The 25,901-nt window shown below is 43.2% G+C and overlaps 1 protein-coding gene and 1 long non-coding RNA gene across 2 annotated transcripts in view; one reads left to right on the forward strand and one right to left on the reverse strand.

Annotated features, from left to right (window-relative positions):
- Positions 1–25,901, reverse strand: part of LOC106609664 (semaphorin-3aa-like) — a 60,875-nt gene that overhangs the window by 12,945 nt on the left and 22,029 nt on the right. The window contains exons 2-7 of the mRNA XM_082964036.1: positions 23,800–23,960; positions 21,549–21,611; positions 7,237–7,356; positions 6,364–6,457; positions 6,134–6,253; positions 3,446–3,588 (exon numbers count right to left, since the gene is read on the reverse strand). Of these exons, the coding sequence (XP_082820162.1) occupies positions 3,446–3,588; positions 6,134–6,253; positions 6,364–6,457; positions 7,237–7,356; positions 21,549–21,611; positions 23,800–23,960 (701 nt within the window). The remainder of the gene's footprint in view (positions 1–3,445; positions 3,589–6,133; positions 6,254–6,363; positions 6,458–7,236; positions 7,357–21,548; positions 21,612–23,799; positions 23,961–25,901) is intronic.
- The window catches only part of LOC123728256 (uncharacterized), a 24,820-nt gene continuing 4,123 nt past the window's right edge, over positions 5,205–25,901 (forward strand). The window contains exons 1-2 of the long non-coding RNA XR_006760172.2: positions 5,205–5,341; positions 23,893–23,989. This is a non-coding gene — a long non-coding RNA (uncharacterized LOC123728256). The remainder of the gene's footprint in view (positions 5,342–23,892; positions 23,990–25,901) is intronic.

Consider the following 25,901-nt stretch of genomic DNA (forward strand, 5'->3'; position numbering starts at 1 on the left):
TGAGAGTTTAATATATCCATGATGTGTGAGAGTTTAATATATCCATGATGTGTGTGAGAGTTTAATATATCCATGATGTGTGTGAGTTTAATATATCCATGATGTGTGTGAGTTTAATATATCCATGATGTGTGAGAGTTAAATATATCCATGATGTGTGAGAGTTAAATATATCCATGATGTGTGTGAGAGTTTAATATATCCATGATGTGTGTGAGTTTAATATATCCATGATGTGTGTGAGTTTAATATATCCATGATGTGTGTGAGAGTTTAATATATCCATGATGTGTGTGAGAGTTTAATATATCCATGATGTGTGTGAGAGTTTAATATCCATGATGAGTGTGAGAGTTTAATATATCCATGATGTGTGTGTGAGTTTAATATATCCATGATGTGTGTGTGAGTTTAATATATCCATGATGTGTGAAAGAGTTGAATATATCCATGATGTGTGTGAGAGTTGAATATATCCATGATGTGTGTGAGAGTTGAATATATCCATGATGTGTGAGAGTTTAATATATCCATGATGTGTGTGAGAGTTTAATATATCCATGATGTGTGTGAGAGTTTAATATATCCATGATGTGTGAGAGTTTAATATATCCATGATGTGAGAGAGTTTAATATATCCATGATGTGTGTGAGAGTTTAATATATCCATGATGTGTGTGAGTTTAATATATCCATGATGTGTGTGAGAGTATAATATATCCATGATGTGTGTGTGAGTTTAATATATCCATGATGTGTGTGAGAGTTTAATATATCCATGATGTGTGTGAGTTTAATATATCCATGATGTGTGTGAGAGTTTAATATATCCATGATGTGTGTGAGTTTAATATATCCATGATGTGTGTGAGAGTTTAATATATCCATGATGTGTGTGAGAGTTTAATATATCCATGATGTGTGTGAGTTTAATATGTCCATGATGTGTGTGAGAGTTTAATATATCCATGATGTGTGTGTGAGTTTAATATATCCATGATGTGTGTGAGAGTTTAATATATCCATGATGTGTGTGAGTTTAAGATATCCATGATGAGTGTGAGAGTTTAATATATCCATGATGTGTGTGAGAGTTTAATATATCCATGATGTGAGAGAGTTTAATATATCCATGATGTGTGAGAGTTTAATATATCCATGATGTGTGTGAGAGTTTAATATATCCATGATGAGTGTGAGAGTTTAATATATCCATGATGTGTGTGAGAGTTTAATATATCCATGATGTGTGTGAGAGTTTAATATATCCATGATGTGAGAGAGTTTAATATATCCATGATGAGTGTGAGAGTTTAATATATCCATGATGTGTGTGAGAGTTTAATATATCCATGATGTGTGTGAGAGTTTAATATATCCATGATGTGAGAGAGTTTAATATATCCATGATGTGTGTGAGAGTTTAATATATCCATGATGTGTGTGAGAGTTTAATATATTCATGATGTGAGAGAGTTTAATATATCCATGATGAGTGTGAGAGTTAAATATATCCATGATGTGTGTGAGAGTTTAATATATCCATGATGTGAGAGAGTTTAATATATCCATGATGTGTGAGAGTTTAATATATCCATGATGTGTGTGAGAGTTTAATATATCCATGATGTGTGTGTGAGTTTAATATATCCATGATGTGTGTGAGAGTTTAATATATCCATGATGTGTGTGAGTTTAATATATCCATGATGTGTGTGAGAGTTTAATATATCCATGATGTGTGTGAGAGTTTAATATATCCATGATGTGTGTGAGTTTAATATATCCATGATGTGTGAGAGTTTAATATATCCATGATGTGTGAGAGTTTAATATATCCATGATGTGTGAGAGTTTAATATATCCATGATGTGTGTGAGAGTTTAATATATCCATGATGTGTGTGAGAGTTTAATATATCCATGATGTGTGAGAGTTTAATATATCCATGATGTGAGAGAGTTTAATATATCCATGATGAGTGTGAGAGTTTAATATATCCATGATGTGTGAGAGTTTAATATATCCATGATGTGTGTGAGAGTTTAATATATCCATGATGAGTGTGAGAGTTTAATATATCCATGATGTGTGAGAGTTTAATATATCCATGATGTGTGAGAGTTTAATATATCCATGATGTGTGTGAGAGTTTAATATATCCATGATGTGTGTGAGAGTTTAATATATCCATGATGTGTGTGAGAGTTTAATATATCCATGATGTGTGTGAGAGTTTAATATATCCATGATGTGTGTGAGAGTTTAATATATCCATGATGTGTGTGAGAGTTTAATATATCCATGATGTGTGTGAGAGTTTAATATATCCATGATGTGTGTGAGAGTTTAATATATCCATGATGTGTGAGAGTTTAATATATCCATGATGTGAGAGAGTTTAATATATCCATGATGTGTGTGAGAGTTTAATATATCCATGATGTGTGTGAGAGTTTAATATATCCATGATGTGAGAGAGTTTAATATATCCATGATGTGTGTGAGAGTTTAATATATCCATGATGTGTGTGAGAGTTTAATATATCCATGATGTGTGTGAGTTTAATATATCCATGATGTGTGTGAGTTTAATATATCCATGATGTGTGTGAGTTTAATATATCCATGATGTGTGTATGAGTTTAATATATCCATGATGTGTGTGAGTTTAATATATCCATGATGTGTGAGAGTTTAATATATCCATGATGTGTGAGAGTTTAATATATCCATGATGTGTGTGAGTTTAATATATCCATGATGTGTGTGAGTTTAATATATCCATGATGTGTGTGAGAGTTTAATATATCCATGATGTGTGAGAGAGTTTAATATATCCATGATGTGTGTGTGAGTTTAATATATCCATGATGTGTGTGAGAGTTTAATATATCCATGATGTGTGTGAGAGTTTAATATATCCATGATGTGTGTGAGAGTTTAATATATCCATGATGTGTGTGAGAGTTTAATATATCCATGATGTGTGTGAGAGTTTAATATATCCATGATGTGTGAGAGAGTTTAATATATCCATGATGTGTGAGAGTTTAATATATCCATGATGTGTGTGAGAGTTTAATATATCCATGATGTGTGTGAGAGTTTAATATATCCATGATGTGTGTGAGAGTTTAATATATCCATGATGTGTGTGAGAGTTTAATATATCCATGATGTGTGTGAGAGTTTAATATATCCATGATGTGTGTGAGTTTAATATATCCATGATGTGAGAGAGTTTAATATATCCATGATGTGTGTGAGTTTAATATATCCATGATGTGTGTGTGAGTTTAATATATCCATGATGTGAGTGCGTGTCCATGCGTCCATGTGTGTTCGCGTGTCTGACTGTGCATGCCAGTGTGTGCGTGTCTATCTGTGCATGCCAGTGTGTGTGCATGGGATGCTGTGTGTGTGTTTGTGTGTGTGTTGTTACCTTACACAGTTGTCCTATGCGGGCGATAGTGGCCTTGCCAGTGTGTTCTCCGTCCATGGCGTTCTCTTTGAAGAACAGGAATATCTTATCATCTTCAGGGTTGTCACTCTCAGGGATCAGGTTTACACCTACAAACCTGGGGTCTGACACACACACACACACACACACACACACACACACACACACACACACACACACACACACACACACACACACACACACACACACACACACACACACACACACACACACACGTCAACAATTACATGGGTACACACACACACACACAAACTGCTAACACACACTCACACACAAACTGCTAACACACATGATCACACATTCCAACACATATGTGCAAACACAGATACATGAGCACGCAAACAAACAATGACTAAACAAACAATGACTAATTTTCACAAGGGCTTAACCATGAAACCCTCATATCCACATTAAACCAACCACTATCTAAATCCACCATGTCCTCCATCCTCCAGTCCTCCATAACCCCTATTAGAAGACACCTCCATCCTCCAGTCCTCCAAAACCCCTATTAGAAGACACCTCCATCCTCCAGTCCTCCATAACCCCTATTAGAAGACACCTCCATCCTCCAGTCCTCCATAACCCCTATTAGAAGACACCTCCATCCTCCAGTCCTCCATAACCCCTATTAGAAGACACCTCCATCCTCCAGTCCTCCATAACCCCTATTAGAAGACACCTCCATCCTCCAGTCCTCCATAACCCCTATTAGAAGACACCTCCATCCTCCAGTCCTCCATAACCCCTATTAGAAGACACCTCCATCCTCCAGTCCTCCATAACCCCTATTAGAAGACACCTCCATCCTCCAGTCCTCCATAACCCCTATTAGAAGACACCTCCATCCTCCAGTCCTCCATAACCCCTATTAGAAGACACCTCCATCCTCCAGTCCTCCATAACCCCTATTAGAAGACACCTCCATCCTCCAGTCCTCCATAACCCCTATTAGAAGACACCTCCATCCTCCAGTCCTCCATAACCCCTATTAGAAGACACCTCCATACAAACACATATGACTGATTCTATGTAATATACACTTCAGGATGTGTCCCAAATGGCACCCTATTCCCTACATAGTGCACTTCTTTTGACCAGGGTCCATAGGGTGCACTACATAGGGAATAGGGTGTCTCTTGGGACAAAGCCCTAATAAATCGATTACAGCTTTCGGAGTGCGAGGAAATCAAACTGCTAAATGACTTGAGCCAAGTGCCTAGGGTTTGAATATCCCCAGCTAGAGGGATAGAGCTCTTTACGGAAAACTGATCTGGGAGCAGTCAGTCACGGAGGCGTTGGCACGGGAAAGGCGAGATGGCGTTTCGCCAACCCAACTGAGTTAGAGAGAGAGCAACAAGCGGGGCAGTGTTACGGTGGCGGTAAGCTCCACACACACACACACACACACACACACACACACACACACACACACACACACACACACACACACACACACACACACACACACACACACACACACACACACACACACAGACGACGGCTGCACTCATGCCATTCAATACATTTAATGTCGGACAAAGGCCACTTCATTGGTCGTGGGCTTAACTATAAACCCGAGTTAGGAGTGTTAACAGATCGGGAGGATGTGTAAATAAATGTCTTGGCCAAAGTCTGTCTGGCCAACCTAGGGTCTGAAGCCTTCTGAAGTGCATACCTATTCACATAGCCATGAAGGATTCTCTCTGAAGTATGAACACCATGCTTACCATTCATACTAGTCTAGAGTCTAGAATAGAATAGAATCCATTTTGGTAATCCCCAAATTACAATAACCAGAGAGGATTTATCCGGAGCCAATGGATGGAGAAGCCAACAGACAATAGGAGGATTAAGGTGAGAAGATTACCTTTTGGGTAAATCGCTCTTTCTGAATATGTCACGGCATTCATCACCATGGAGTGGATTTGGGGGGTTCACTGTTCTGTGAATGGGACGTGGGGCTGTAAAGGAGTGGTGGGGGGTTGAAATTTGACGTCGCTGCCGGAAACAGCTGAGGGGATTAACTCCATGGGAAAGAATATGGACGGCGGGAAAAAAAACATAAATTGACCTTTTGTGCGGCAGCTAGTAAGTCCTTGGCTATGTAGACAGACTGACAGAGTAAGGGCTCCTCTCCTTCCCACCCCTGGCTAATCTCCCCAGCACCAGCAGCCACACACATTCATATACACACTGACTTTATGAATGGGATCTGATATCTATGTCTGTCTTTGAATGGGAATCAGAGATACTCAGGACTTGTAGATGGGACTAAGCTCTGTCCGACAGTTATTTAAACCAATGAATTGCGTCCTCTCGCCAATTGACCAATGAGAAGGTTCCTTTGATGCGCTTTAACGGATAAAGTGTATCATATCTATATTATACTATCAAGAGCCCCCTCTCCTATCGACCAATAAAAAGGGCTGATTCATATAATTTCAGCCTATAAAGGTTGTTTGACCTACTGTGTCATATCATCAACAGTTCCCTCTTGTTCATTTCAATCAGTTATACCTCTGCAAACACAATTTAATCAGAACTGTCTTACATGATTTCTCCCTTGGAAAATAGCAATTTGCTTTAATGTGATCGAGCTGTATAATTAAGGATAAATAAAGAAGATATTAAATCACTGTGTTGTACCATTGAGCCATCTAGAGTCATGTTGCTCAGTCCTGATAGGATGATGCTCCCCCAGGGTACGGAAGATGGCAAAGTCCCTTCCCATGAAGTCTGCCGACGTGCCAGAGTACAGCTCTCCATCTGCCAATCAGACACCAGGGACAGCAACAAGCAGCCAATGAGAGATGTTAAGTGTCAGGAAGTCCACTGGCAAACTCAAACCAATCACGAGTGGGATTAGTCGGACTCACCTAACATGATGGACGCAGAGAGCATCTTGGGGTCGTAGGGGCTTTTCCCCCGGCCGTTCTCGAAGTGGGATGACTCCAGTCGAAAGATGTTGTCCTGAAGGGAAAGATCAGTGTTTAAGAATAGCCCGTAGGAAGCCCATCTAGAACATTCCAAAACAACACGCAAATGACACAAACTTGCGCACTATATAGGGTAGAGTGTCATATTAGTGCACTACAGAAGGAATATGGTTTGCAAGAAGTTCACTAAATGGGGAATAGTGTGTCTAATTAGTGCACTTGATGGGAAACAGTGTGTCATTAGAGACCTGAAACCACGTACTGTGGAGTAGAGCTGTACCTTATGGACCCTTGTAGATGTTTATTAATGACTGACAGACCCCGTCAATCTATGTAAAATAGCACCATGGTATACACACACACACACACACACACACACACACACACACACACACACACACACACACACACACACACACACACACACACACACACACACACACAACACACACACACACACACACACACACACACACACACACACACACAAGCTCACACACAGACCCCATTATATTAATGCAGGACAAGATAGTGGTTTCCCCCCCTTTGGAACATTGATTAAGCTGCATCTGCTTATCAAGATGATTGATTAAACTGTTGTGTGGGAGAACGATTTCCGCTTGTTAATGTGGGCCTGTGTAATGAGCTTTTTTCCCCCACTTTGCACAAATGAAATCATTGATTAGAAACACTGAATGAGTGGGAAATAGTCACAACAGAAAATAATTATCTAGTCCCTTGTCTTGTTGCAATTTAGATTCTACTGGAGGTTAGAGGGGGCGGTGTGTGTGTGTGTGTGTTGTTGCCCCTTACCTCTGCCCGTTTGCCCATCTCCAGGTAGGCACAGATGGGGTGGAAGGCCCCTGTACCACAGATATACAGGTGGGTGGAGTTGTAGGGCTGGAGCACTCGGATGAAGTTGGAACATTCTTTCTGACAGGAGACGAGAGACAAACACCTCATCAACATCTCATCAACTTGGGCTCCCGAGTGGCACAGCGGTCTAAGGCACTGCATCTCATTGCTAGAGGTTTCACTACTGACCCTGGTTTGATTCCAGTCTGTATCACAACTGGCCGTGATTGGGAGTCTCATAGAGACTCTAACCCGACCAAACCCTGGGTTAGGGTTTGGCCGAGGTAGGCCGTCATTGTAAATAAGAATTTGTTCTTAACTGACTTGCCTAGTTAAATAAAACAATAAAAAAACATCTGATCAGTCTCAAACTCTCAAACAAACAACACTCACATGTTAAAGCTGGAATCCTTAATGATGAAACAGCCATGTCTGTTTGGGATATTACAACAACAAAGAAGTTACTGGAAACAGAAGAGCACACTATGTACTGCTATTTGTTTTTCCATGCTGCATGACGCTCCTCAGCTCGGCAACAAAAACAATAACAACGGTGGTGTGGCCAGTGGCGCTGTTACCCCATACTGCGTAGTCCATCTTTAAGTGTCCACATAGCATCTAGCATTTATTGTATCTGTGTAATTATATACAGCTACAACTAAGCAAATTAAGCAACGATTCAGTTAATATGCGAGTAACTACTTCGAACCAATGATTGTCCAGTTTTGCTGATTGCAGTTCAATCGTTATTTTAAGTGCCTTATCTGCAGTTATCTTGATCAGCTGAGCTACCACATTCTGCCTACCAAAGTAGCTCTACACTGCGTGCACAATTATTAGGCAAATTGTATTCCTCGGGATTCATTTCATTGTTGAACAAACACAATGCTCTCAGTCAATCCAAAATGTTATTGAACCTCAAACCTGAATGTTTAACAAAGGAAAAGTGAGTTTTGTCTTTCTCAGTGAAATATATAAGTGTGCACAATTTTTTGGCAACTATTAGTGTGCAGAATTATTAGGCAACTAAATTACAAAAATAATTTTTAGAGTAAGTATAACAGATAAGTAACACAAAATGACAATTATATAACATTTTTGGCCTTTCAAAAATATTCAGTGACCAATATAGCCACCCTTATTTTCAATAACTGCCATGAGCCTTCCATCCATGGAGTCTGTCAGTTTCTTGATCTGTTCACGATCAACTTTCGCTGAAGCAGCAACCACAGCCTCCCAAATGCTGTTCAAAAAGGTGCATTGTCTTCCATCACTGTAAATCTCACGTTTGAGAAGGGCCCACAAGTTCTCAATAGGATTTAAGTCAGGTGAGGAAGGGGGCCAGGTCATTATTCAGGCATCTTTGAGGCCCTTGCTGGCTAGCCAAGCAGTGGAGTAGTTGGATGCATGTGATGGAGCATTGTCCTGCATAAAGATCATGGCCTTCTAGAATACTGAGGACTTTTTCCTGTACCACTGTTTGACGAAAGAATCTTCCAGAAACTGGCAGTAGGTTTGGGAGTTGAGTTTCAGTCCATCTTCAACCCAAAAAGGTCCAACTACCTCATCCTCAATGATAGCAGCCCATACCAGTACCCCTCCTTCACCTTGCTGGCACCTGACTCAAAGTGGTGCCCTGTGTCCATTACTGATCCAGCCACGGGCCCATCCATTTGGTCCATCAAGAGTCACTTTCATTTCATCTGTCCATAAAACCTTTGAAAATTCTGTCTTCAGGTATTTCTTTGCCCAATGTTGACGCTTCAACTTGTGAATCTTATTCAGTGGTGGTCTTGTTTCAGTCTTCTTGACCTTGGCCATGTCTCTGAGCACTTTACACCTTGTACTTCTGAACACTCCAGGTAGGTTGCAGTTCTGGAATACGGTGGCACTGGAGGATAATGGGTTCCTGGTAGTTTGACGTTTAATTCTTCTCAAGTCTTTTGCAGTTAATTTGCGCCTTTTCTTCCCCATGCGTTTTTTGCGCCCCAGTTGACTATTTGCAACAAAACGTTTGAATGTCCGGTGGTCACACCTCAATAGTTTAGCTATTTAAAGAGTGTCGCATCCGTCTGAAAGGCATTTTACATTTTTGGTTTTTCAGTGTCAGTTAAATTTCTTTTTTGGCCCATTTTACCTGAGGTAATGAGGCTGCCTAATAATTATGCACACCTTGATATAAGGTGTTATTCACTTTCGCCACACCCTCCCTCATTACACAAATACATATCACCTGAAAATGATTAAATCCAATAAGCATTCAAGTTTATATGGTTTGGAGTTCGAAAATGTGAATAGATACAATGATAAGATCAGAATACTCACTTGCCTAATAATTGTGCACGCAGTGTAGAATACAGAGGTTACTACAGGACATAGTGAGGAAAATATGTGTGTGCGCTTCAGCTGTCTTAAAGTGCTGTAGGTGCAACCTAAAACATCTTCAGATTTGATCACTCCAGGCATGAATAAGACTTGGTAGTTGGCACTACTGGAAAGCTCCAGCAATCTGAAGTAGGAGTTTCCAGTTCCCGTTGCTGTGGTAAATTGCTTGTGAAATGAAGTGGCGTTCAGTTTTGCTGAAGGAAATGCCACCTGTGAGCTAAATCAGGCCATGACTGTGTCCTAAATGCACCTCGTACACTCTGTTTGACCAGGGACCATAGGTAGACCCATTTGGGATGCATCCCATGTTCACATCAGATCTTTAATGACCCGTCCGTCCGTGTGTGTTTCCATGTGTGTCCCGTCCGTGTGTGTGTATGTGTGTGTGTGTGTGTCCGTCTGTCTGTCCATCCGTGTGCGTTAGTGCGTGTGTGTTTGTGTGTGTGTCCGTCAGTTCGTCCGTCCGTGTGTGTGTATTCCCGTCAGATCTGTAGTGATCCATCTGGTTGAATTTACTGAAGGTATTTGGACTCCCAGCCTCAGCACATGTGGATAGTCCCAGTGCTGGGAGACTGTTTATGCTAACCCTAATGAATGGGATTAGTTCATGTTCTTGTCCTCTGGTAAGTCTTCTATAGGGTTCAGTAGGGTACACACATGCTAAAAAGATGAAGGCACGATTCATTGATGAGGAATACACACCTTGAGTTGACTGACACACATGCACACACACACACACACACACACACACACACACACACACACACACACACACACACACACACACACACACACACACACACACACACACACACACACACACACGACACACACACACACACACACACACACAAAGCCCATTCCAGGTTAATACACACACACACACACGTATCTCTTTCCCGGGTCATTAAGAAAATAAATATGGACCTTCTGTGTCAATAAAAATCCTAAACCCAAGGTTTATGTTCTGTCTACACAGAGCCACCTCTAGTCTCAGGGATGCTAACTGCTCAGGCTTCCCTGTCCCTCACAGCAATGAGACATTTCATTTATTTCCTTGCTTCGCTAATAAGTAAGCTAGGACAGTGGAAGGGTCAAAAGTTTTTTTTAAAAGGCTGATAGTTCAACAAACAAGAGAAAATAGAAAATAAACCATTCATGGAGTATATCACTCACAGAAGATATAGTATGTATACCTTGGCCTATCTTCAACCATATACAGTACAACATATTATCCAACAATAAGATGGTCAAAAGTTACACTAACTTAGCGTGTAACCTGTTTCCACCATAAGGTCTTCCTCTGTCAACATGAAATACCAGATTTTGAATAACTAGCCTCTTTGTGTGATGGCTGCTAAAAGTCATTGATATCTAACTGGACAGGTTTGAAGGATATCAACCTTGAGTTAAACTTTAACTGTCAACCCAGGATATTATCACTAACCCATAGTCACAACACCAGGTCACCCCAGGAGAGGATATTATCACTAACCCATAGTCACAACAACAGGTCACCCCAGGAGAGGATATTATCACTAACCCGTAGTCACAACAACAGGTCACCCCAGGAGAGGATATTATCACTAACCCATAGTCACAACAGCAGGTCAACCCAGGATATTATCACTAACCCATAGTCACAACAACAGGTCACCCCAGGAGAGGATATTATCACTAACCCATAGTCACAACAGCAGGTCAACCCAGGATATTATCACTAACCCATAGTCACAACAACAGGTCACCCCAGGAGAGGATATTATCACTAACCCATAGTCACAACAACAGGTCACCCCAGGATATTATCACTAAACCATAGTCACAACAGCAGGTCACCCCAGGAGAGGATATTTGTCACGTCCTGGCCAGTATAAGGGTTAATTGTCATTGTAGTTTCGTCAGGACGTGGCAGAGGGTATTTGTTTTATGTGGTTCGGGGTGGTATTTTGGTAAAAGGGCGTTTGATTTAGTATTTCCGGGTTTTTGGTTTATGGTCTATGTTTATGTATTTCTATGTGGAGTCTAGTGAGTGTGTTTCTATGGTTGATTAATTGGGGTTGGGACTCTCAATTGAAGGCAGGTGTTTTCTCTTTGCCTTTGATTGAGAGTCCCATATATTAGGGTGTGTTTGTGTTTGTCATTTGTGGGAGATTGTTTCTTGTCTAGCGTATGTGAGCCTGAGAAGACTGTCTATATCGTGAGTTCGTTTTGTTATTTTGTATGTTCATTTTGAGTCTAATAAATGTTCAAGATGAGCCAACACAATTCTGCTGCGTATTGGTCCTCCTTTTCCGATGATGATTTCGCCATATCGTCTGACGACGACGAAAGCCGTGACAGAATCTCCCACCAAACCAGGACCAAGCAGCAGAGGATGGAGCAGAGGGATTTTGAATTGGACAAACGGGAGAGATGGACATGGTATCAAGTTATGGCCGGAGAGGGCCCATGGAGAATGGCTGGTAAGGACCGGGAACGTTTCCGAGGAACACGACTGGCGTTGAAGCACGAGAGGCACCCCCAAGAATTTTTTTTGGGGGGGCACACGGGTAGTTTGGCTAGGCCAAGGAAGAGCCAGAAGCCAGCTACCCGTGGTTATATGGAGGAGCGTATGAGGTGGAGGGCGCCATGTTTTGCTGAAGAGCGCACTCTCACCCATACGCACGCACAGTCCGGTGCGCGTCATTCCAGCCCCTCGCAGGTGCCGTGCTAGAGTGGGCATCCAGCCTGGTAGGAGGATGCCTGCGCAGCGCATCTGGTCGCCGGTACGCCTCCGACGACCAGGCTACCCAACTCCCGCTCTACGCATGGCTACCATCAGGCCCCTGCACAGCCCAGTCCGCCCTGTACAAGCAGCCCGCTCGTACAGGGCTACTAGTTCCATCCAGCCAGGACGGGTTGTGCAGGAGGTAAGATCAAGACCGCCTGTGCGCCTCCATAGCCCGGTGTTTCCAGTTCCTGTCTCTCGTGCGGACCCGGAAGTGCATCAGCCCAGTCCGACTCGTCCTGTTCCCGCTCCCCGCACTAGCCTGGAGGTACGTGTTCCCAGTCTGGTACGTCCAGTACCAGCACCACGCACCAGGCTTCAAGTGCGTCATCCCGTCAGTCAAGAGCCTGAACCACCACCTGCATAGGTGGGTTGGGGAGGGGGGGTGTAGCACAAGTGCCGTCAGTGACGGCAGCCACCCTCCCTTCCCTCCCTTTACTTTAGGGGGATTTTTGTTGTTGTTTGGAGTTTTTGTTTTTCTTGAGGTGCTTCCGGGGTTAGCACCTTTAGGGGGGGGGGGGGGGTACTGTCACGTCCTGGCCAGTATAAGGGTTAATTGTCATTGTAGTTTGGTCAGGACGTGGCAGAGGGTATTTGTTTTATGTGGTTCGGGGTGGTGTTTTGGTAAAAGGGCGTTTGATTTAGTATTTCCGGGTTTATGGTTTATGGTTTATGTATTTCTATGTGGAGTCTAGTGAGTGTGTTTCTATGGTTGATTCATTGGGGTTGGGACTCTCAATTGAAGGCAGGTGTTTTCTCTTTGCCTTTGATTGAGAGTCCCATATATTAGGGTGTGTTTGTGTTTGTCATTTGTGGGAGATTGTTTCTTGTCTAGCGTATGTGAGCCTGAGACGACTGTCTATATCGTGAGTTTGTTTTGTTATTTTGTATGTTCATTTTGAGTCTAATAAATATTCAAGATGAGCCAACACAATTCTGCTGCATATTGGTCCTCCTTTTCCGACGATGATTTCGCCATATCGTCTGACGACGACGAAAGCCGTGACAATATTATCACTAACCCATAGTCACAACAACAGGTCACCCCAGGAGAGGATATTATCACTAACCCATAGTCACAACAACAGGTCACCCCAGGATATTATCACTAACCCATAGTCACAACAACAGGTCACCCCAGGAGAGGATATTATCACTAACCCATAGTCACAACAACAGGTCACCCCAGGATATTATCACTAACCCATAGTCACAACAACAGGTCACCCCAGGAGAGGATATTATCACTAACCCATAGTCACAACAACAGGTCTCCCCAGGAGAGGATATTATCACTAACCCATAGTCACAACAACAGGTCACCCCAGGAGAGGATATTATCACTAACCCATAGTCACAACAACAGGTCACCCCAGGAGAGGATATTATCACTAACCCATAGTCACACCAACAGTTCCAGTGTCCCTGTCTATATTCAACCAGCATTCACTTCCTACATTACAAGTATTTCTGTGGTTAGACCAAACCCGGATATGCGCCACCTTATATGGTTCACAACCTTGACCGTTACAAGGGTTACTTGTGTAAACGTCTTCTTAATGACTTTACCTTATGGGCTTCCTAACATTCCGGCAACGTTCCGGCAACAACAGGGCAATGGAACGTTTCAATGTCTTCCTCCATCATTCTCACATTGCTATTATATACATTGTAAACTGTCTCATTAATTATCTTACTGACAGACAGAGATGTTTAGGTTTTCTCATGGTCGTTAGACTCATTTCCAGCCAGGCATTTGTGTCTCTCTGTGTGTGTGTGTGTGTGTGTGTGTGTGTGTGTGTGTGTGTGTGTGTGTGTGTGTGTGTGTGTGTGTGTGTGTGTGTGTGTGTGTGTGTGTGTGTGTGTGTGTGTGTGTGTGTGTGTGTGTGTGTGTGTAATATTGAGTGCATGTTGTGTGTGTGCCAAGGCTCTGACAGACATTTACTCAGCCTAGTCAGACATGCTACTCTGCAATTTTCTAGGTGAAAAATGACTTCTCTACACACATACTGTGTCGTTACCTGAATACCACTGCATCCTCTGGGGAGAGAAGGGTCATTATTGGGAATAACTGATTACTTTCTCTATAAAGGAGGGGGAATTAGTAGGCAGCTTTGTTTAAGGTAGATGGTTGACTGTGTTTAGAGAGCACACAGTGAACCTAACATGCATCAGTCTGCAGATAAAACTATAACTTCTGGACTAAATGAGAATCATTACTCACTCTGCACTGTGTTGAACCATTCAACATTTTCTGCATCACTTGTCTGTTAGGGCTGGGAATTGCCAAGGACCTCACAATATGATATTATCATGTAACGCCCTGGCCATAGAGAGGGGTTTTTTGTTCTTTATTTTGGTTAGGCCAGGGTGTTACATTGGGTGGGCGTTCTATGTTCTTTTTCTAGGTTTTTGTATTTCTGTGTTTTGGGCCGTGTGTGGCTCCCAGTTCGTTGTTGTTGATTGGGAGTCACACTTAAGGAGCATGTTTTTCCCTTGGGTTTTGTGGTAATTGTTTCTGTTTAGTTTTGTACCTAGCAGAACTGTAGGCTGTCGTTCATGTTCGTGTTTTGTTTAAAGTGTTTCTATTAATTAAATATTGAATATGAACACTCACTCCGCTGCGTTTTGGTCCACCTTTTCCGACGATGACTTCTCTGTTTCATCTGACGACGAAGACAGCCCTTACAGAATTACCCACCACAAAAAGACCAAGCAGCGGAGGAAGGCGAGGCACCAGGAGAAGGAAAGGAATGTGGACTCATGGACTTAGGAGAAAATGGAGAGGATCGTTCAGGATTCCTGGAGATGGGAGGAATTACTGGACGAAGGTGGACCATGGGCTCAAGCTGGGGATTATCGCCGCCCGCAGTGGGAGATCGAGGCAGCGATAGCTGAGAGGCGCTGGTATGAGGAAAGGGAGCGCAGCAGACACGAGAGGCAGGCCCCCCAAAAATTTTTTGGGGGGCACACGGGGAGATTGGCGGAGTCAGGCAGTAGACCTGAGCCAACTCCCCGTGCTTACCGGAAGCAGCGTGGTACTGGTAAGACACCGTGTTAAGCTGTGGGGCGCACGGTGTCCCCAGTGCGCGTGCATAGCCCGGTGCGCTACATACCAGCCCCCCGCAAGTGCCATGCGAGTGCAGGCATCGAGCCAGGGTGGATGGTGCCAGCTCAGCGCGTCTGGTCTCCAGTGCGCCTCCTCGGTCCAGGTTATCCTGCGCTGGCGTTGCGTACTGTGTCTCCAGAGCGCTGGGAGGGTCCAGTTCGCCCAATGCCTGCTCTCCGCCCGTGCCGGGCCAAAGTGGGCATTCAGCCTGGAGTAAGCATGTCGAGCGTACATACCAGAACTCCAGTGCTCCCCCACAGCCCGGTTTATCCTGTGCCTCCTCCTCGGTCCAGGCCTCCAGTGGGTCTCCCCATCCTGGTCCGTCCTGTGCCTCCTCCTAGGACCAGGCCCCCAGTGGGTCTCCCCATCCTGGTCTGTCCTGTGCCACCTCCCAGGACTAGGCCTCCAGTGGGTCTCGCCAGTCCGGAGCCGCCCGCCAGTCCGGAGCCGCCAGAGCCGCCCGCCAGTCAGGAGTCGCCAGAGCCGCCCGCCTGTCAGGAGTCGCCAGAGCCGCCCACCAGTCAGGAGTCGCCAGAGCCGCCCGCCAGTCAGGAGTCGCCAGAGCCTTCCGCCTGTCCGGAGCCGCCAGAGCCGCCCGCCTATCCGGAGCCGCCAGAGCCGCCCGCCTGTCCGGAGCCGCCAGAGCCGCCCGCCTGTCCAGAGCAGTCAGAGCCGCCCGCCAGCCCGGTGAGTCCTGTGCCTACGCCTAGGGCCAGGCCTCTAACATGTCTCCTCAGCCTGGTGAATCCTGGGTCAGTGCCGCCAGAGCCGCCAGGGACGCCCGCCAGCCGGGCGCAGCCATCGCCGCCCGCCAGCCGGGCGCAGCCATCGCCGCCCGCCAGCCGGGCGCAACCAGGGCCGCCCGCCAGCCGGGCGCGGTCAGGGTCGCCCACCAGACCTTCGGCGCGGCCAGGTGCACCACCTAAGAGGGCGACGCCAAGGGTGGAACAGAGGCCACGTCCCGCACCTGAGCCGCCGCCGTAAGAAGGCCCACCCGGACCCTCCCCTTCAGTGTCAGGTTTTGCGGCCGGAGTCCGCACCTTGGGGGGGGGGGGGGGGTACTGTAACGCCCTGGCTATAGAGAGGGGTTTTTTGTTCTTTATTTTGGTTAGGCCAGGGTGTTACATTGGGTGGGCGTTCTATGTTCTTTTTCTAGGTTTTTGTATTTCTGTGTTTTGGGCTGTGTGTGGCTCCCAATCAGGCACAGCTGAAGTTCGTTGTTGTTGATTGAGAGTCACACATATGGAGCATGTTTTTCCTTTGGGTTTTGTGGGTAATTGTTTCTGTTTAGTTTTGTACCTAGCTGAACTGTAGGCTGTCGTTCATTTTCGTGTTTTGTTTAAAGTGTTTCTATTAATTAAATATTGAATATGAACACTCACTCCGCTGCGTATTGGTCCACCTTTTCCGACGATGACTTCTCTGTTTCATCTGACGACAAAGACAGCCCTTACATATCACAATATTTAGGTGCTGAAATTATATATATGTAGTGTGATTCTATATGTAGTGTGATTCTATATGTAGTGTCATTCTATATGTATTGCGATTCTATATGTATTGTGATTCTATATGTATTGCAATTCTATATATATTGCAATTCTATATGTATTGCATGCATTGCGATTCTATATGTAGTGTGATTCTATATGCATTGCGATTCTATTTGTAGTGTGATTCTATATGTAGTGTGATTCTATATGTAGTGTGATTCTATAAGCAGTGTCATTCTATATGTAGTGTGATTCTGTATGTAGTGTGATTCTATATGTAGTGTGATTCTATATGCAGTGTGATTCTATATGTAGTGTGATTCTATAGGCAGTGTCATTCTATATGTAGTGTGATTCTGTATGTAGTGTGATTCTATATGTAGTGTGATTCTATATGTAGTGTGATTCTATAGGCAGTGTCATTCTATATGTAGTGTGATTCTGTATGTAGTGTGATTCTATATGTAGTGTGATTCTATATGTAGTGTGATTCTATATGCATTGCGATTCTATATGCATTGCGATTCTATTTGTAGTGTGATTCTATTTGTAGTTTGATTCTATTTGTAGTGTGATTCTATAGGCAGTGTCATTCTATATGTAGTGTGATTCTGTATGTAGTGTGATTCTGTATGTAGTGTGATTTTATATGTATTGCGATTCTATATGTGTCACGTCCTGAACAGTAAAGGGGTTATTTGTTATTGTAGTTTGGTCAGGACATGGCAGGGGGTGTTTGTTTTATGTGGTTCGGGATATGTGTTTATGTAGAGGGGTGTTTGTTTACAGTGTTCGGGGTTTTGGTTAATGTTCTATGTTAGTATATTTCTATGTTCTAGTTTAGTCTTTCTATTTCTATGTTTAGTTGATGGGGTTGACCTTCAATTGGAAGCAGCTGCTCTTCATTGCTTCTAATTGAAGGTCTTATTTAAGAGGGGTGTTTTTGTCATGGAATTTTGTGGGAAGTTGTTTTTGCACTGCAAGGGTTAGCATGCATTACTGTTCGTTAGTTCGTTTTCTTGTTTTGTTTCATTAAGTGTTCTAATAAAAGTTGCGCCTTGATCCACTATATACGACGATCGTTACAATATGTAGTCTGATTCTATATGCAATGCGATTCTATATGTAGTGTGATTCTATATGTAGTGTGATTCTATATGTAGTGTGATTCTATATGTAGTGTGATTCGATTTTTTATTTGATGTCGAAACATTTTGCCTTCATAAAGTACTTATACCCCTTGACTTATTCCAGATTTTGATATGTAATAGCCTGAATTCAAAATCGATTTAATTGACACAATACCACATAATGAACCCCAAGTAAAAACGTTTTTTTAGATTTTTTGCAAATGTATTGAAAATAAAATTAAGAAATATCTCATTTACATAAGTATTCACACCCCTGAGTCAATACTTTGTAGAAGCACATTTAGCATTGATTACAGCTGTGAATCTATCTTGGTAAGTCTCTAAGAGCCTTCTACTCCTGGATTGTGCAACATTTTCCCATTATCTTTTTCAAAATTCTTTAAGGTCTGTCAAGTTGGTTGTTGATCATTGCTAGACAACCATTTTCAGGTCTTGCCATAGATTTTCAAGTAGATTTAAATCAAAGCTGTATCTCGGCCACTCAGGAACATTTGGCCTTGTGTGTTAGGTTATTGTCCTGCTGAAAGGTGAATTCATCTCCCAGACAGAACCAAGTTTTCTTCTAGGATTTTACCTATGCTTAGCTGCATTCCATTTACAAAAAGTGAATTGTTTTGCCACATTTTTTTCAGTATTATATTAGTGCCTTGTTGCAAACAGGATGCATGTTTTGGAATATTTTTATTCTGTACAGGCTTCCTTGTTTTCACTCTGTCAATTAGCTTAGTATTGTGGAGTAACTACAATGTTGTTGATCCATCCTCAGTTTTCTCCTAAACTCAAACTGTTTTAAAGTCACCCTTGGCCTCATGATGAAATCTCTGAGCAATTTCCTCCTCTCTGGCAACTGAGTTTAAATATCAATGTAACGTCGTCCAACAATAATATCACGATATGTAACTGTATCGATCCCTCATCGCTATAATCAACTCTCTCAGATCTCCACAAGTCCACATGGGCTATGGGAATGGGCAATAATCCATAACTGAATCAAATGAGTCACGTTCCTGACTGAATCATACCAAACCTATTGAGTCATATTGTACGAAGCCCAGTGAATCACCAGTAAGACATTTGGGCAGAGAGTGCTGTACTGTTGCATTTGTTCCAGGGCTCCAAATTGAGTGGAGAAATTCAACACTTAGGAGCTAGGAATGCTTTTGTAATGTCCTAATCAAGCATTCGTGTCCACAAAAACGCAGCTTTCATCGCCTCTTTTTCTATAGTAAACATTTTTGCAGCATGCAAATGCCTCATCAAAGTGTGTGAATGTGCGCATGCATCGGGGGTGTGTGTGTGTGTGTGTGTGGTGTGTGTGTGTGTGTGTGTGTGTGTGTGTGTGTGTGTGTGTGTGTGTGTGTGTGTGTGTGTGTGTGTGTGTGTGTGTGTGTTATAGAGTACACGTGTGTGTATCTGGTCATGTGTACAGCAGGAATGTCTGTCTGTATCTGTGTTTGGGCAGTGCTGTGTTTATAACCCAAAAACCTGCCACAGACTATGACCCAAGTGGAACCTCTGTGATTTATGGACTGAACTACGTAATCCCACATAATCCTAGAGCCCCCTCCCCTGCACTGCATGTACACTCAGCCATGAAATTAGAAGCAGATACAACACGAGGGCTGTGTGTAAACCCCACATGAGATAACACACACAATCTGATAAGTAACACACACAGTCTCTCTCTCTCTCTGAGATAACGCACACAATCAGACGGCACACCCACACACACTCACTTCATCTCTCTCTCAAACACACAGACACACACACTGAGTTCAGCTGTGCATGCAGAACATTGGTAGATAAATAAACAGAGTGATGTGATGTAGTGCGTTCTTGCCGCCGTGCCAACCGGCCAACAGCGAGAGGAGAGTTGTGTGCTCTCTGAACCAACAAACACACACAGCGGGGAAGGAACGCTTCCAGGGGACCACAAGGTCATGGAAACTACTAGCAACGACAGCTATGCTAGTTTGGATCAATGTTGCCATAATGTTGCTTCCACATCATTTCCACAACAAACATCTTCTAAATGTTTCCATCTGACGACGTTGAAACGACGTGGAAAAATATTATTATTAATGTTGCAGGTTATTAATGGTTATTAATTATTAATGGTTATTATAGGTTATTAATGTTGCAGGTAACACACAAACAACATGTCAAACATACTAGTTACGTAGGTTACTAATGGTAACACACTAACAGCATGTCAGACATGCTAGTTACGTAGGTTACTAATGGTAACACACTAACAACATGTCAGACATACTAGTTACGTAGGTTACTAATGGTAACACACTAACAGCATGTCAGACATGCTAGTTACGTAGGTTACTAATGGTAACACACTAACAACATGTCAGACATGCTAGTTACGTAGGTTACTAATGGTAACACACTAACAACATGTCAGACATACTAGTTACGTAGGTTACTAATGGTAACACACTAACAGCATGTCAGACATGCTAGTTACGTAGGTTACTAATGGTAACACACTAACAACATGTCAGACATACTAGTTACGTAGGTTACTAATGGTAACACACTAACAGCATGTCAGACATGCTAGTTACGTAGGTTACTAATGGTAACACACTAACAACATGTCAGACATACTAGTTACGTAGGTTACTAATGGTAACACACTAACAACATGTCAGACATACTAGTTACGTAGGTTACTAATGGTAACACACTAACAGCATGTCAGACATACTAGTTACGTAGGTTACTAATGGTAACACACTAACAACATGTCAGACATACTAGTTACGTAGGTTACTAATGGTAACACACTAACAGCATGTCAGACATACTAGTTACGTAGGTTACTAATGGTAACACACTAACAACATGTCAGACATACTAGTTACGTAGGTTACTAATGGTAACACACTAACAGCATGTCAGACATGCTAGTTACGTAGGTTACTAATGGTAACACACTAACAACATGTCAGACATACTAGTTACGTAGGTTACTAATGGTAACACACTAACAACATGTCAGACATACTAGTTACGTAGGTTACTAATGGTAACACACTAACAGCATGTCAGACATACTAGTTACGTAGGTTACTAATGGTAACACACTAACAACATGTCAGACATACTAGTTACGTAGGTTACTAATGGTAACACACTAACAGCATGTCAGACATACTAGTTACGTAGGTTACTAATGGTAACACACTAACAGCATGTCAGACATACTAGTTACATTCCCCTGCATAAGCTGTGTGCTGACAAGTTAAAGTATAGCCTGCAGGTAACATACACCACATGTATCAATCTATTGTGCCAGGCTACATAAGAGTGACATAAGTGGTTATAAGGTGACTCGCAGAACTTACCCCGAGGTCTTTCCCCGCCCATTTGCACTCGTCACGCTTTGAGGGCGTGGCTGGCCATGCGATCTATGGAGAGGAGGAGAGAGGGAGTGTTATAATTCGGAACAGAGGAGAGAATGTGTCATTGAGAGAGATTATAAACAACAACATCATTGAGTTTTATCTCAATCTCTTCATTCGAAGATTCAATCATGGACACTCTTACTGGCTGCTATGTGTGATGTATTGTTGTCTCTACCTTTCTACAGATTGTGTGTGTGTGTGTCCCGCCAGTGTCCCCTGAATTATAAAAACAGATCGTGTGTGGGGCCCTGCCAGTGTCCCCTGAATTATAAAAACAGATCGTGTGTGGGGCCCTGCCAGTGTCCCCTGAATTATAAAAACAGATTGTGTGTGTGTCCCGCCAGTGTCCCCTGAATTATAAATACAGATCGTGTGTGGGGCCCTGCCAGTGTCCCCTGAATTATAAAAACAGATTGTGTGTGTGTCCCGCCGGTGTTCCCTGAATTATAAAAACAGATTGTGTGTGTGTCCCGCCGGTGTTCCCTGAATTATAAAAACAGATAATGTGCTGGGCCGGACTCGTAATAAGAGCTGGAATAATCATCCACACACATGAAAGTTGAGGAGTACAACAAGTCATAGAGGTGCAGGTACCAGAATGCAGGTAGGTGCTAGAACATGTGTACACACCCACACATGGTATGCTCATGGCACTAGAAAAAACACCACACATAGCAGGTTAGCAAACACACACACACACACACACACACACACACACACACACACACACACACACACACCACACACACACACACACACACACACACACACACACACACACACACACACACACACACACACACACACACACACACACATCCTTCTATTCATAGCGTATCTCTCTTCAGGATCAGCTGAGCTGTTCTGTCAGACCAAGGGGACTTGCAGTGCACATCTGGGTAATTGCATTAGATTTGCTAAATCACCGCCTTTCCACTTATCTTTCTCTGCATTATCAAAGATCTGAATAGGGAAAACACATCCGCGCCAAGGGCCCAAAAGAATTATGTAATTCTCTTATATTTAAATAGCCTCTGCAATGCATACAGGGGGGTGTGTGTGTGTGTGTGTGTGTGTGTGTGTGTGTGTGTGTGTGTGTGTGTGTGTGTGTGTGTGTGTGTGTGTGTGTGTGTGTGTGTGTGTGTGTGTGTGTGTGTGTGTGTGTGTGTGTGTGTATTTCAGCACTTAAGCGCCTTTGTAGTTTCTCCAGTGCCTCAGTGCTTCTTGTTCACATCAATCTCCATGTCTGTGATAGCTGTCAGAATCAGGTAAAAAAGACTCTTAACTCTCCTATAACCTGTTCCAGGTGGACTGATGGAATTATAAACAGGCCTGTCTGGAAAAAGAGACAGAGCGATGGAGAGAAAGGGATGGAAGGAGGAAATCACAGTAATGGACTCCAGAGAGATGGAGAGAGGAGCAAGTGTGGGTCTCGAATAACAATTTTTTAAATTTGAACACACTATGTTCACTAGCCAATCAGCATCATACTCTGTGCTCACTAGTCAATGAGCATGACCTCTGCACTCAGAGATCCAAACATCCAATTAGGATAGGTTTGGATATAACGTGAACCTAAATCCTGATCATGCCATATAGCAGATCTAGTCAAATGGAATCCGGCTCGCCAACTGGTTTAATTACATTTATTCAATTATATTCCTGTCCCCCAACCATCTGCACAGAGGAAAATCATCCCAATGAAAAACATGTAAATACATAGCTCTGCCATATACAGCTGAGAAGTGCATTCTAATTACTCAAGCATCCTCACTTCCTTTTGCTAATTATTCATAGAGATCATCATAGGAAAGTTCAGACAGCTTTCAGCTTTTCAGTATTATGGGAAATGCGGTCCAAGTCTTCTTCTCTCAGAGTTTGATTTGGCAGTGAGGTCCCTTCCATAACTCCATAGATTTTCTATTATGTGTTTTCATTGGCAGTTACTAAATGGACGGCTTGCCTATACACTGGACCTCCTGTCTGAATCAATATCCACTCCTTAAAAGTAGGTTTATTTTATTTAATGTATATGTGCCTTTTACTGGAAGGATTGAGAATAAGCGGTCCATTGTATGTCTGTATTGATGCAAGACCCATAGAGCAAATGTTGGTTTTGTGTGGTCTGTGTGGTCATTGTGTTGTCTTCATAACGTTGACCTTGTGTGCGGTCGAAGAGTAGGACTCTTACCTGTTTGTGCTCTCTGTTGAGATTGACCAAGTCGAAGGAGAAGACATGGTCCTCGGCACCCACCAACAGTCTTCCTCTCTCCTCGTCCAATAGGAAGGTGTCGTAGCCGGAGCTGTTGGTGAGGCCGTTGAAAGTGATGAGGTTACTGGACTCTACCATCTCTGAAACACACACAGAGGACAGAGCATGGGTGAGTCTAAATCAGATAGACAGACAAACGGATGGATGGAAGAGGAAGAAAGGTGGACAGATGGATGAATGGATGGGTGGGTGGGTAGACAGACAGACAGACAGACAGACTAGGGTTAAACAGTTCCAGTAATTTTCCCCAAATTCCCTGCTTTTCCAGAAATCGTGGTTGGAGGATTCCTGGATTTCCAGCTTATTCTCTCATAATTCCAGTAACCTCCCAACCAGGATTTCTGGGAAATCCGGAGAGTTTTGGGAAAGTGACAGGAATTAAGCAACCCTAGAATAGACAGACAAACATATCTAAAGAGCTTCAATTTAGATACGCTGCATGTCCATAGTCAATGTTACGGTTATAACCAACAGCAAATGAATTGTGGCACAACAGAGTATTGTATGACTGTGTTCCTGGTAAAGTGACATAGACAGATGAAGAATTTAAGTTCTGGGAGTTCAGATTTCTCAAGCTAGACACTTCTAATAAGGTTCACCAAAAACTGTCCATTGGGATGTCACACAGATCTGGTCAGGCATGGCGTGAGGCCTCTAAGGTGGACACTGCGTGACCCAATCTCAGCATGGCGCAAAAGCTGCCCAAGCGTATGATTGGCTGAATATTTTATAGGCATTCGGGACAGGGCTGTGTGTGGTCAGTTAAGATGTGTAGTACAGTGAGTGCAGAGGCATAGCGATAAACAGCAGGTGGTGGCAGGACAGTAAGTTCCTATAAACCTGTCAGGTCAACTAAACATCCTCCAACCTGAGACAAAACCTCTGAAACGTTTATCACCAAAGGTAACTTTTGATGACACATGCAGTAGTAACAGCATGTTGAGACTGCTGAGATAAAGCCGAGCCAGCCTTCATTACACCAACAAAAATAACCAACTCAGAAGACAACAGTGTTGCTATGTTTTTGCCTCTGGTTCCTCAATACAAATCAGAATTGCTACTCAACCAAACAACCTGGTCAAAAAACGTTCCAAGAAAATCTAAAAGAATGATTAAGATATGTGAGCATGATGATAAATAATTGATGCGTCGCTAACAGTTTTTCGGGGGTTGGATTCTGCCCTTCTACGTATCTGCTTCCATTCAGACCACACTCCTTGTATCAGACACACCTGGACATACTGTAGACATATGGCCTGTACAGAAATTACAGGTACATTAAAAACCCATGTCTCAGCACCCTGCAACACCCTAGCTCTTCCATCACCGTCCCCACTGGCAGTCTGGACTGTGATCTCCTCTGAGCCCTGATTGACGGGCGGCTAGAATATCGCCCTAAATGGCACACTATTAACCCTACGTAGTGCACTACTTTTGACTGGGGCTCTATGGGTCCTAGTCATCAGTAGTGTACTATGTCGGGAATAGGATGCCACTTCGAACCTTAACCCCAGAGAAGCCATCTGCGCCCACTCTCCCCGGGTATTGTGGGTAAGATCGTGGACATCTGTGTGTATAGAGAGAAGAGGGAGAAGAGAGGGGGTGGGGGGTGTCAGTGATCATCTCGTCTGTGTCAACATCGCTCCGTATCAAGTGTTCCATGGTATTCCCAATGGGATGAGGAGGGGAGGAGAGAGGGATGATGGGGGACTGTGGATCACCCAATAAAGCAGCTCACAGCTCATCTAAGTCGACTAGGGCCGCTTCAAGGCTGAATGTGAGGCTTTTCAAGTCATGTGTAGTGGTTGGTGTTACAGTACTGATATTGTGCTGTCTGTATCGCCTTTATGGCAACCTGTTTGTCTATGTGTGTGTGTGTGTGTGTGTGTGTGTGTGTGTGTGTGTGTGTGTGTGTGTGTGTGTGTGTGTGTGTGTGTGTGTGTGTGTGTTTGTGTGTTGTTCATAGGTACGTCATTATACAGTACTTGTGTGCAATTCTGTGTGCACGTTGCTGCCTATGT

Source organism: Salmo salar, chromosome 17, assembly GCF_965601325.2.
Source record: "Salmo salar chromosome 17, fSalSal1, whole genome shotgun sequence".
Classification (NCBI taxonomy): domain Eukaryota; kingdom Metazoa; phylum Chordata; class Actinopteri; order Salmoniformes; family Salmonidae; genus Salmo; species Salmo salar.